General features: G+C 39.9%; 2 protein-coding genes across 4 annotated transcripts in view; one reads left to right on the top strand and one right to left on the bottom strand.

Annotated features, from left to right (window-relative positions):
• Positions 1 to 7,417, top strand: part of VEZT (vezatin, adherens junctions transmembrane protein) — a 78,171-nt gene extending 70,754 nt beyond the window's left edge. For 2 of the 3 annotated variants that reach the window (XM_030002756.2, XM_030002754.2), the window contains 2 exons: positions 2,347 to 2,477; positions 7,235 to 7,417. In XM_030002756.2, the coding sequence (XP_029858616.2) occupies positions 2,347 to 2,413 (67 nt within the window). In that variant the 3' untranslated portion in view covers positions 2,414 to 2,477; positions 7,235 to 7,417. The remainder of the gene's footprint in view (positions 1 to 2,346; positions 2,478 to 7,234) is intronic. The other variant, XM_041120434.1, reaches the window with a different exon arrangement.
• Positions 7,418 to 7,432: 15 nt separating this feature from the next.
• On the bottom strand, positions 7,433 to 12,274 carry LOC115336071 (uncharacterized protein C3orf20 homolog). Its single transcript, XM_041120422.1, has 4 exons — positions 12,144 to 12,274; positions 11,279 to 11,380; positions 9,492 to 9,771; positions 7,433 to 7,578 (listed from the first exon to the last, which is right to left on the bottom strand). Exons 1-4 carry the CDS (start codon positions 12,272 to 12,274, stop codon positions 7,453 to 7,455), a joined length of 639 nt encoding a protein of 212 aa, XP_040976356.1. The 3' UTR covers positions 7,433 to 7,452.
• Positions 12,275 to 13,467: the final 1,193 nt, after the last annotated feature.

The raw sequence follows: 13,467 nt of genomic DNA, 5'->3' as shown, positions 1-13,467 counted from the left end.
AGAGACAATTCTGTTGATTCAGACTGCCCCTTAGAGAAGCAACTTGACAAATTCATGTGTATATGTGTCTGTGCATTCAGACGTTCAAGTAAAAAAGATTTGCTCACGCTGAAGTTCATTTAAATTTAATCACCAGAGTTCAAATACATTTAATGAAAGCTTTGCTATCTGTCTGGTTTTGTAGTACCACCCTTCTTGGGCTGGTAATGTACAAACAGGACGGCTGAACTGTCCTTTTCATGTTAAGATTGTCCGTGCTGATAATGACATACAACTTTTAATCATTGTGGGCTGTGCAAATAGGAATTTAACGTCTGAAATACAAAGTATAACTTGTAAGCTCAGCAGTGCTAGAGTGGCCAAATGGATATCAACCAGCAAGAATCTGCAGCAAAGTAAGGGGAATGACCAGAGCTCCAAAAAATATGACCTATAAAGAAAGGTTGCATAACCTGTGCTTGTTTAGTATACAGACATGAAGACTGAGTGTGGGAGTATAGTCACAGGAGACAGAAGGGACATAAAAATATGACCTGCTACAGAAAGAAAGTGAACGGTCTGTTTTCCATGTCTATAATAAACAGAGCAAGAAATAATGGGCTTTAACTGCAGGAAGAAAAATTAAATAGGAAAAGCTGTGAAGCAATATGACTATAAAGCATTCAGATATATTTTTGTAAGGATATTGTGCCTTCTCTATCACTGAGTCTTTACGAACAGGTTAAGCAGCAAGAGTGGAATTCACCTCACCTACGGATGAATCCCACGGGAGAGAAACAGGCATTTCCAGCCTGTGATTCATTTGACCCACTTCCATTATACATTGGACAGAGTTTAACTGCACTGTGGAAGTGCCTGTTTCTCTTTGGGGGCTGTGAAAGACTTTAGAAAACCGATTCAAGTCTAAAGGTCTGTTTTGCAGATGTCTGCAGCTCTGTCAGGACTGTACCACCTCTTGTCTCCATAATAGCACTGACATAGTTGATTTTGTACTGGTGAAAATGGTGAGGCTTGATGACCTCTTGAGGTTTCTAGACTATGAAGGAAATGAAGAACTGTCATTGCAGAAGGTCTGCCTAACTAAAGGCCTAACTGAAAACAAAAGTTGCCTGTTCAGTAGCATGACAGTAACAAAAATGTATTGTTTGATGGCTGCTTGGCTGAATAACTTGGAACGCGATAATGAACAATTTAATGGTTAATAAGCAAACAAGTACATCATCACCACACAATGAGCAAACCGGCGTCTTAGTCAAAGAAGTCGAGAGTAGAAGAAGCATAGAGATGGATTATCCTGTAAGTTCCCGACTATGGCCTTTCCAGAACAGTGTTGTGAAACAGAAAACTGTATAAACAGTTGCTGGGTGTATTGTTAGGTTCTGTGTATAAATAGAGGATTCTACATCCTGGGCTCATTCCATAAGCATTATTTTTACTAGAGAAAAATTACTGAAAACATTGGCATTTTTATTATCTGCAGCAGAAAATGGCAGAAACAATTTTGAATGATATTCCCAGAAGACCCCCAATCAGCTCTTGAATCTGGAGAAGTCCAAACTCACTGAATGGCCTGAATGGCCCAAATGCCTTCCATGCTATCGATAAACTGCAGAATCAGCTCAAAGCATTCAGCCTCTATCGTAATGAGTGCACTTAAGAAGCTGGCAAGGCTGCAAGGCAAATGCAGTTATAGAACCCAGCCTTCCTTTAAAAAGTTTTGGATCTTGAGATCAGCTGGAATTAAATGGATTGCTGTGATTTTCCCTCACCTTTTTCAGGGCAGTACTCCATTTTTCAAGGGAGGAGAATCATGAAAACCTTGTCTGTGGAGTTTCTCGTACTGATAGTTTAGCTTGACTTGTACAACCAGTTATAAATGTGTACTGCCCCTTATTGCTATGCTGTCTCAATATTTTCAACCTGTAGTCATCTAGGAATGGCAATAAAAAAGTCACTAGTGGATTTAATGAAATCTTTGTTACATTTCCCATCTCAAACCCGCATGCTAGAGCTCTGGCTGGGGATGGGGAAGTTTGGGATAGGTTAAGGTCAGACTGTGGTTTCACCTGACCTTTTCTGGAAGTCTTGTACATATTGACATCCTCGGGGGAAGAAACCACAGATTCCCCTGCTCTTCATCCTAGGCCTTGCATCTATGCTTGGAGGGCTGATTTCTCCACAGATGTCTATTTATAGGTGTATATGAATTTCACCACTAACGGCAAATGCAGCAGGTGTTCCTGAGGGCAAGCTTTCTCCCCTTCCTGCTTTGTTTCCTTTTTATTTTTCCTCTTCTAGCTTCCTCGAGCATTTGGGAGACTTCTGTCTGTGTTTCACACTTATCAGATTACCGATGGCACAAACCATACCTTCGTTGTTTGGGATAAACAGAGAATCTGGACTAATGGATTGAAATCTAAAGCTGCTGCTTTCCAGCTGTGACTACATGGCCACACCGCAAGTGAGAGCTAAGAAACGTAAGTAACTTTCACTGCTCATGTTGCATTCTTCAAGAGCAGGAACACATTTCTGGACCCATGGATCTGGTTTTGACCTCAGGGTGTCTTCTCTTCTCCATTGCATCACAGTGTCAGTCTGACTTGCTCCAGAAATTGGAAAATGCAATCTTTAAGAATTGTGCTGCTAGCGCATCCAGAGATAATTATAAATCTAGAAATGTAATCATTCTATGCCAAGTTTCCCTCAGCTAGCTCTCATGATATTTTACCATCATTCCATGTAGTACGGCACTGATGGATGAAAGCAAGTATATTGGCTTAAGTTCATTCTTAAGCTGGAACGGCAGTGTTTGTGTATGTATGTAAGCACACCATGCTTTGCTATTGTTAGGTTCATATGTTTGTTATCCTAGTAATTTCTTCACAAATAATGTATGATTATAGATTTGTAAACTACACAGAAAAAGGCATCTACTTTGGAAAAAAGAGGAATGCAAATCCTGTGGGAAAGAAAAACAGCAGGAATGTTTGGTGTTTGGTGGTTGGCTTTTTTAACTCAGCACAAACAATGCTTTTGAAAAGCCACTTCTTGCAAATAAAATAAAAACTTTGGTTCCCTTCTGCCTCCTGCCCCTCAAACACACAGCTCCCTAACATTTTGAAGGCAGAGGAATTAAGTCCTGGCTGAAGATCTTTAAACGGGGGGCAGGGGGAGAGAGTGGGATTGTCCATATGGCAGGAAGCACATGCCATGATCAGAGAGAAGCAACTGCCCCTGGGAGCAACTGCGTTACTGTAATGCTGCTGTAAAACCATTTCCTTGAGGCATCTAAAAGACTATAGAAAGCTGTCTAAAAGCAAATGTTTAATATCATACAACATTTCCTTCTTGCCTAATACGTTCATTAAAACTTGAACTTAATTCTTTTTCTTTGAAGCCATGAATTCCTTCTCTTAAACTCACTTGTATTTATTTAGCTGAACAATAGTTATTTTAGTAGGAAATTAAGGATGGAGGCTGTCCTTCTAAGTGTACTAAGGGTAGCCTTTTGATTCATTAGACGCAGAGGACAGTTGTGTTTCATTTTGAAGTATTTTTCCTGATCATCTGAGGAAATTCCAAGCACCAGAGGAAATTACTTATCTGCCTCAAGAAGAAAGCATGTAAAATTAAGTAAATTTTTAATCCTACTTTTACATAGTTTGAGAGACCTTCCCTTCCTGGGAACATTAATTTTGCTTTACTGAAGCTTTAAAAATTAAAATATATACAAAATTGTTTGAAATATGTAGCTGAGGATGATTTCAGAGGCGAAGAACCTTCTTCTCATGAACTTTGTGCATTTTCCCCCCTAATCCTTTTATTAAAGTTTTACCCAAATTAAAGCAACAACCTTGCACATAGTGGTGTAAAAGCAGCTGCGCAGGATTATACCAAAGGCTAATCTAACCCATCCAGTATCCTGTCCCTGCGAATTACTGGTAGCTGGGGGAGGAGTGGAAGAGCATTTCTAAGAAAATCCTATTCTTTGTGACCCATGTCAGCCATAAGCAGTTAACAATTCAGGGATTTCCTCAACCAAAAGCTGTGTCTGGGCCATCACATTTGATAGCCGCCAATGGAGCAAACCTTCAGGAATGTATGTAATTCCATTTTGAACACACTTATGCTTTTGGCCTCCACAACATCCTGTGGCAAAGAGTTCCACAATTTAATGATGTGCTGTGAGAAAAAGGACTTCCTTTTGTTTTAAATCTGCTGCTTATCTCTTCGTTGGTGCCTGATCATTCCTGTGTTTTAAGAAACAATGAATAATTATTTCTTATTCCTTTGCCATACCATTTTTGCTTTATAAAGCTTTCTCACATCTCGTTTTAGTCTGTTTTGTAAGCTACTCTATTTAGTCCTTCCTTATGCGAACAGCCATTCCATATTAAATCCTTTTTTGATATGTGAAGACAGTCACGTGCTGTGTACCAGAATCTCAAGAATGTTTTATTTACCCTTTAACTAACATTCTGCTTGCCTTATGACCATTGCAGAGCACTGATCAGAAGTTTTCAGGGATATGTCAACAAATGAGTCTTAGCTCTCTTACTTCAGTGTTAAGAGCTATTGTGTCTATCTTTGCATCTCTATAAATAATTAGGATTCTTTTCCCCCATGTAAATTACTCTGCACTTATTGACAGTGAATTTCATATACCAACTGATTATCAATTACTGAGCATTTCACGATCCTTCTGGAGCTCTTTGTGATCAGCTTTGAGCATTTCAGACAATCAAGTGTGACCTGGAATTTTGTCATCTCTGACACATGAGCAATTTTTTCAGAGCTACAAAAAAATGAGAGTGGTATTCTACCCTAAATGTAGTGACTTCATTCTTAACAATTATTACTTCTAAACTGCAATCAGGCCAGTCCCAGTTCGTCAGCAGAGGTCGTGCTGTTGTCCAACAGAAAAGAACCATAGCCTATTTTAGGTATTAGAATTTCTGAATATTATTTATTGTTTTGCTTTTGAGCTGCTCTGGAAATGACTGTGGCCCTTTGTAATTTGTGACTTCTGGTAGAGTTGCATTTGACAGCTTCTTATCTTTCTCCTGGTCTTTGCAAGTCACTACTGTCCGCAGATAACATGAGGAGAGCTGGAGCTGCTACTGCTGGCAGGTTTCCTGGTCCCTAGAGAACGCTTGCATCCTGCGGTACGGCTTTGGTCAAGTCTTGCCCTTCAAAGCCAGTCCTGTGCAACTGTTCTGAATTGCTACTGCTCTTGGTAGATAAAGCTGTTCTGGCTGAGCATGGTAACAGCTGGGTGAGTCTGACTGGGAATTGCTTGAGGATGGGTTGAATTCCTCCCTGGAAACAGCAGAGGCGGCTCCATCTGTACAGGATGTTCGCTGTATCCTTGGAAAGGCCGTAGGGGTTGTAACCAGGTGAAATAGGCTCATACCTTTGGGACGGTTTGTTTGCTTGGACTGATTATTTGTCAGCTGACAGGCATTAGGAGTATTGATAGAAAGGACTATTAACACATTCCTTCTAAAACCAAACTCCATTCTTTGTTAAACAATGGTTAGTTTCTTATCCAAGCAAAAGAACCAACCACCTTGCCTTTACCGCTCAGTTTTTAAAAACAGTAATTAAGACCATGCTGACAGGCTCATTAGGTTTCAGGTTTTACTCCTCATGCATCTTTTGTTTCTATCTCTCCGTATCTGGGTAATGACTGAAACTGAGCTTGTACTGGTGGCTAATCTTTGTAGCAGTGAATTACAGGTAAAGTGAGAAGAAACAAAAACCAACCAAAACAAACCAAAATGCTGCACATATATCATAGAATGTCTTTAAATGGTTTTTAAAACAAAAGTAGTTTGTTAGCTGTTCTAAGGATTAATCAGTTCATCAACCACAAAAAATTGCTTGTTATCCTGATTTTTCTTTGAAAAATAATAATTTCCATACGGGAATGCAAAAAGTTAACATGGAACGGAATCAAACTGCACCTCTTGTAATTGCTTACCTGAGTTCCTCAGAGCTGTTAGCAATCATTTTCATCAACTGTGGGTCATTCGTACTAAAGCATGTCATCTTCGTCTTTTTCTACAACAAGCCCTCAGTTCATTGTGTATTTTACAGAGTATTTTCCCACTTTGTCTCCTTCAGCTTTGTAAACTACATGTAGCGGGTCTGGAAGAAGTTTTGGGTTTTCTGCATTTTGTTTTTCCTATTTATTTGTATCACTTTGCCATCAGAGAGGAAAGAAAATGTTATTAATATTACCAGGAAAAAAGCAGCTGTGTGGTTAAGAATTTAATCTTCTTCAGACATGTGTTCTGTGGTACTACACTGAGCTAAGCAGTGTCGGATAGGCTGCTGGTGTCACCCAGTGGACAGAGAAGTTGAGCACAGATAGGTGTCATGTAGAGAAGTTTTTCTTTCTGCAGGAATAGCTCGTCCCTAACTGACAGAAATAGCCTTAATTTTACAGTAGTTAAGATGAGACGATATGTGAAAAGTCCTCTGTTCTAATGCCACGGCCACTACTAAAAATGTACAAAGCAAACACAGGAAGCAGTACTTGTTCCTCGCCATTATTAGGAAGGGAACAAAGCATAACCAAACAATAATCAGTGGGTGCTCTCTCCTACTGGGAGAAAGTAACTAAAATAACCAAGAAAAACAGTGTTTGTGTTGGTGCTTTTGGAAAGATGTGAGGACTATTAAAATCCAATTATAATGCAATTCTGTGCAATGCAAAACAAGATTGCATTTTCTTAGCCTAATAACAGCTTGCGACAGAGGTGAACAGCTTGTCAACAGAGGTGAGCAAGACCTGGATAATCTTCTCCTCACAGTGTTACAAAAATAATGTATTTCAAAACATGCAATGTATGCTTTGCATGCAAAATTTCAATACAATAAATCACCTATGAATTAATCTCTTCTTACAAGAAATTATAATGCTTCCAGACCACATATGAAAACTATACAAGTACTTGAAACTAACCTCAGTGCATGTTTCATCTTAGACTTTTTCCTGATTTGCAAAGACTACTTCTCAGAATGTTGGAAAACAAAAGTTTTTTTTTCTTTTTTTTAAAGACTGAAACGTGCTCTTTTGTGATGTGCTTCAAGACTTTTTGCCACAGATTAAGCAGAAATGGGGTGAAGTGCATATAGATGGCTAGATCTAACCCACAAAGTCCAAAGGCAGAAATCATGTTCCTTTTCTAAAGCTGTGGCAACTAGCATGTGCTTCTGCCCCTTGCAGGTGGAATGAGAATGACCTGATGTATTGTAAAGCCTGAACTGCTAATAGATAAGGAAGAGTTGGGGCTGCTGGGACAACAGTCAGTACTCCTGAAGAAGGAAGATTGGCATTCAGCTCTCCTGATGGCCCAAATACTCACAACAAGAGGCAATCCCAAAGTCACTCATTAGTAACCAGATCATAGTAATGGCATTAGAAGTTAAATAATTGTAATAGTTTTAACATACCAAAACCACGCCAGGAGTTACATTATGTCTCTTTTCCAATAAGGAACCCTTACGATCTGTAAATGCATCTGCAGAAGTGATATCATATTTGAGGAGGCGAAAGGAATCCAGACAACCCTGAAGCAACAAGGCAAGTACAATTATATAATTAAGTAAATTTTGCCTGACCAATTAAGCTAGTAACATTCTTTCTAAACAAGTCCTTATGAACTCAACTGAGTTATCTTTCTCTTTCAGACCAGGTAGCAATGGCTTTTTACACTGTGAAGACAGAGGCTTCTAAATGTCTCAATTTCTCTTTGTGGGTGTATTTCTCTCTTCTTAAAAGAAACAGCTCCTCAGATTTATAAAACGAGAGTCCATAGCTGTGAGAACAGGGGTGGTAGCTAGTCACTGTGCAACCTCCTTATGGATTTGTCATAATCCTCTGGAATCCTGGCTTCCAAAAATCTTGTGTTCCTGCCATTAGGGGACAGGGGCCAACTAGAGGACCACACTGTGAGACAAGGAGGCAACACACAAGCGTTTTTTCCACTGATTTCCCAAATACATTTTTAGGTCAGGCTTCCAGGAGGAAAGAACAATATGAAAAGTTAGGTCTGAAAACACCCTTACTTTCTTCTTCTTCTCTTTATATAAAATGTAGATATTTAATTCAGATTTAGCCTTTGCTTCTTGGACTAAAAATCCTGCTGGTGCTGAAATGCATGGGAGTTTTCCCAAAGACTTCATGAAGGCCAGAATTTGACCCCTTCTATACTAACTTTTTCAAATGCAAATCAGAAATGATAGTTGCTGTGTGACCAGTTTCTCAAGGAATGGACAAATAAGACATAGTGAAAGAAGTCATTTTAATGCCTTAATTGGTACTGAAGCTGCATCTACGCAGACTCAAATCCTCTTAACATTTTAATTTCGGTGCAGCTCCACTAATGTCTAGTGACAAGCGGAAGATTTTGAATACAGCAATCACTGATCGTTACTGTTGTGCCCACTATGTCAAGATGATAAAAATGCCTGTTGAGTCTTTACTACCACTTCTACTGTTAGCTTTATTGAGAAATTTTCAGGTAATTAGAAGAATAGACAATGTCCGGGGGACATTGAAACAACAAACATTCCTTGTTTTAAAGTGGTTATCATATTACTTATCTTTTGCTTTTTTGCCCTTCCAGACTTTAACTTAACTTGTATTTCCAGTCCTTCTAAATACAGACTTACACAAAGATACTTTGTGCCATGTATTTCCTTAGTACCTGGCCATGTGAATGTGAGGACGGAGTCTTGTATTAAATGATTACTCTGTAAGTTTATACTGTAAGGAAAACGAGCTGGTTTAAAATTTTCTAGCAGCATGCTTCTGTGTGGAATTTTTTTCATTCCTTTTTATTAGAAAGTGCTGATTCCTGGAAGCTAAAATGTTTCAACAAAAGATGTGTTGTCACACTGCTACCAAATCACAGGTTTCTGCTCAACTGATGCAAAAGATTGTTGTGGTTACTAGTCCTTGGGGCCTGCAATGTCACAGTAGCCACACACCCCCACTGCAGGGTTTCCTCATACTGTGTCACAGAGCTAGAAAGACCCCCAAAACTCAGTTCTAGGGATTTGCAATCAAGATTTGAGGTCCCTGCTCTGCATCAAGGGATTATTCAGGGTTACTCCCTCAGCTGTTCCAGAAAAAAGAATGATGTGAGGAATTCCTCTAAGTTCTGAACAGCAATTTACTCCATCTTCAAAGATATGGATTCAAGTAATATTTAGTTTTCAGAAACAGTTTTTTTTTTTAAATGCCCTTTTTTTGTAGGAAACTCTTGCATTTCTAAACTTTTTTTTCTACTTTGGAAGTATTTTTTTAATATTAAATTTCCTGTAGAACACATATTTGGAGTTGGTGCCAGTTAGACATTTCTGGTAAGACAACTTTTTGGATATTTTAGCAACCAGATAAACAGAAAATATTCCAAAAAGACTCTTTAAAGTTTTCAACCATGTATTGGAAAAACTATCTACTGTCTGATAAAACCCACCTGAGCACAAGGCATACTTCTGTTCTTGTTCTTTCTTTTATACAGCTGCTCTATCTTGTCTTCACTGGGATCCTTGTTTGTTTGTGAAGAAGATGAGACACAGACCACTACAATCTGCTCCTTAAAGGAGATCTGATTGTTAATGAGGTGATCATACTCCAGGTCTGACACATAGGGAATCTGATGATTACTGCACCTGCATGTCTTTCCTTCCTCCCCCATCATAATTCTTCGAAGCACAGCAGGACAAGCAGCCTGCGACGTGACCCACAGCTTGTCCCTGCCACGAGGAAGAGAAAATATAGGGGAAAGTGTTAGCAAGATAAACAGTCAAATAAATCAAGTACAGGTTGAAGAATAATTTAAAATCATCTCTATAAATGACAGGCCTAGGCCCAGTCATCGCCTGTTATCTAAGGCATGCAGTCTTCTAAATGTTTCAGGTGTTTCTTAAGGTTTGATGCAACCATGAGTGCTGTGGAGCTCCCTGCTTCTGCCAAAACGCAGCCTCTGAACCCAAGCCGACAGCAGAAAGAGGGATGTGCTTTAACCAGACGAGCTAGCCAGGCAGGCTTCGGTAGCAGCCGAGAGCAGACTTCAAAGGCTATTCCCTAATTATTTGAAAGTCTCATAGGCACCTCTTACCTTGGACAGCTGATTGTAGTATACTTGTTTTATATTCATGTGTATGTGCTATGTGTGTTGGTATTATTTGTCTTTCATGAGTGTGGTGAAGACTAATTTATCTGAGAAATCCTTTGACATTTTGAGGGGGATTCTGTGGGTCGTTTGGTCCTGTAAAGCAGGCAGCAGGAGTGCCAAGTTCCAGAGCCTTATCTTCACATCTCTAGTGAAGACATCATGTCATCAGTAAGAACCTGCCACACTGCTCCAGGTGATAGTATCTTTTGAACACAACTTCCTCATAATGAGAGCAAATCCTATGAAAGGTTTGGACCGGAAAAAAAAAAAAAAAGAGAGACTCTAAAGCCCACAGGCCTCCCCTGTGGCCTTCTGAAGCTAATGGAGAGATTGTTGCTGTATTTGGGGATGTTGGATCAATCCCTAATGGCTGTGCCAAGAGAAAAGCATTAAAACAGAGAGCTATGAGGAGCACTGTCCTGAATTAGACATCTGCTGGGGGTATATTGTGCTGGAGGGAGCCAAAGGAAAAAGGAAGTAAGTCTAAAATAAATGGATCAGGGAAAAGAGACCATAAGTGGCCTCACAAACAGCAGGAGAATGTGCAAAATTTTGCTTTTCAGCTTCACATGTATGTAAAACAAGATTACAATTTCAGCATACTAGGAGAAATAATGAAATACTTTAGTTTTATGGTATTTTTACTTTATTAGTTGAGCTACAGACTAGTTGTATGAAATTAAAAGTACTTTGTTCCTTTAATTTTGCTCATTCTCAGACATCATTGAGTTTGTAAAAAAGCACTGTTGCTATTTACCTGTAGGAAAGGTATCAATAAAAGCAAACGTGCTTCAAAGACACAAGGGAACCTTGAGCCACCAAAAATACAGTGAGAAATCGTGTCACCTTGTCTTCCTGTTATGAGGAACTGCAGACACAGCATGAATGACAGTTGTGGATTACTTAGGTTTGAAAAGTTACTACTGCTTTGGCTCCACATGCAATGCATCCTATACAATGTTGTAATAGCTTGGAGGCATAAGTGAACTACTTAACCGTATCCAGAAATGAACAACTACTAAACTACTACCATCAATGTTTACACTGGAGCCATCATTGTCCAATCTTAGCTTAGATTTCCTTACCGTGAATTAATGACATAAAGTACATTCCTTCTTTTATTTACATTGAACCGAGTCATATGCAGCTTCTCTGATTTGGTATTACTATTTAGTAAAACAGAAGCCCTGTATAAGAAAATAACAGCAAGTAAGTGAAAGTTTAAAGGCAAAATAAAACAAGCATCTTGCATTAGCAGGATGTGCCATGGATGGGTGGAGTCAGGTTTCAGATAATGGCTAAGGATATTGCAAACCTCTTTGCTTTAATGGATTGCATAAAAAGACATTTGTCTGAGACTAGCAGATAATTTGAAATCAAATAGAGACTGTCTTGTACTTGAAAAGGCAAGGACTCAGGAAAGATGCTGAAAGCAATATTCCCTCCACTTCTCTGACTTCCCTTACACATTTTTAAGTGAAACAAAGTAGTATGACTACAACTCTAAACAAACTCTTAGAAAGCAAGTCTGAAGCTCAGATCTTCTATATATTATACTTGGCAGGTGGTGGCACTTGGAAGAGCAGAGCATCATTCAAGCACATGACACACTATATAGAGAGGCATTGCTCCCAAATAGAGTTTTTTGGATGCTACTATCATAAATGTGGCTGATAATAAGAAAAAGTTAATCTTATTTGCTGAAATAGTATTTAAAGATCTAATATGGGCGTTTTTCCAAACCTTCGCAACTGCTGCTTCATTGTTGTTACTGCTTTTAGAGTATCGTACAGGGATATATGAAGGCTCTGAGGTACTGATAATAGCATCTCATGGAAAAAGAATGTAAATTCTTACTGTGTGGCATAAGTAAGCAATCATAAAAGAACCATTTAGTGACTCGGGGGAAAAGTAGTTCTTTCATCTTCTCCCCTTGTCCCCCTCATTTACCTGAGAGGATAAGAGTATGGTTCCTGCTGCATGCTGTAAGGAGGAGCCGACTGCATTTGATCTAGAAGGAGAGGAGTTTCTGACTTGGGAGCTTGGCTGTTCTCTTTCCTCTTCCCTTGTGATCTCTGCATACCTGAGGTAACTGGGAGAGCATCCGCAGACCGAATCATGCCCTTCCTTAAGGGTTGCAGGGGAAGGTCAGACATTTTCTGAAGGCGTATGCGGTCAATTCCTGAAATACATCACCACTGCTGAAATCGGTGACAAACTAGGCCCTGATTTGGTAACTGATGGTGGTTTTGCACTGAAAAATGTAACTCATCTGCTGTGTGATCCAAACTGGAAAATTAATAGTGAAAGTTAGTCACACAATTACAGAATCCCAGAATTGTTGGTTGGAAGGTTGGAAGTGACCTCTGGAGATCATCTGGTCCAACCCCCCCTGCTGAAGCAGGGCCACCTAGAGCCGGCTGCCCAGGACCATGTCCCGTTGGCTTTTGAATGCCTCCAAGGCTGGAGACTCCACAACCTCTCTGAGCAACCTCTGCCAGTGCTTGGTCACCCTCCCAGTGAAAAAGTGTTTCCTGATATTTAGAGGGAACCTCTGGTTTTTCAGTTTGTGCCGCTTGCCTCTGGTCCTGTCACTGGGCACCACTGAAAAGAGCCTGGATCCGTCCTCTGTGTACCCTCCTTTTGGGTATTTACGTACATTGATGGATCCCCCTGAGCCTTCTCTTCTCCAGGCTGAACAGTCCCATCTCTCTCAGCATCTCCTCATAGGGGAGATGCTCCCTTAATCATCTTCATGGCCCTTCAGTGGCCTGTCTCCAGCGTGTCCATGTCTCTCTTGTACTGCAGAGCCCAGAACTGGACACAGTACTCCAGGTATGGCCCCACTAGTGCTAAGTAGAGGGGAAGGATCACCTCCCTTGACCTGCTAAGGCCAAAGTCTTAACTCAGGTGGAAGATCTTAAATCTGATCCTCACCCTTTTATACCTCCCCCTTCCTGCCCAGACCCAGTTCTCTACTGTTGGATTAGGTGTAACGAATTGGCAGGTTGGCAGGTTTTTCTGGTGGCTAGATTGTGATCCAGAAGAAAACATTATCAGTGTTGGCAGTGATGTTGACAAGGTAGAAGAGGTAAAATGAATCCTGCCAAAGGAACATGGTGATGCTCAAGCTGTCTTCCCCATAAAAGGACTCCAATATATGGAAAGTATCTTTTGCTAAATTAATCAGCAAAGATACAGAATTCAGGCAGTACCTATTTTCCTGAACCATGTTCAGTAAACCAGAGCATGTTCTTACAGCTTTTGTTTGTAT

Source organism: Aquila chrysaetos, chromosome 26 (genome assembly GCF_900496995.4).
Source record: "Aquila chrysaetos chrysaetos chromosome 26, bAquChr1.4, whole genome shotgun sequence".
NCBI classification, from domain to species: domain Eukaryota; kingdom Metazoa; phylum Chordata; class Aves; order Accipitriformes; family Accipitridae; genus Aquila; species Aquila chrysaetos.
The sequence above is the reverse complement of the archived record's forward strand: the minus strand, read 5'-3'. Positions and strand labels throughout refer to the sequence as shown.

Excerpts from the sequence above, each read along its gene's own strand:
- LOC115336071 (XM_041120422.1), bottom strand. The coding sequence starts at position 12,274 with ATGCAGAGATCACAAGGGAAGAGGAAAGAGAACAGCCAAGCTCCCAAG. Across the intron at positions 11,381-12,143 it reads CCATACTCTTATCCTCTCAG|GGCTTCTGTTTTACTAAATA; the intron begins GTAAATGAGGGG and ends TTTCTTATACAG. Across the intron at positions 7,579-9,491 it reads GAAGTATGCCTTGTGCTCAG|GGTTGTCTGGATTCCTTTCG; the intron begins GTGGGTTTTATC and ends TTGTTGCTTCAG.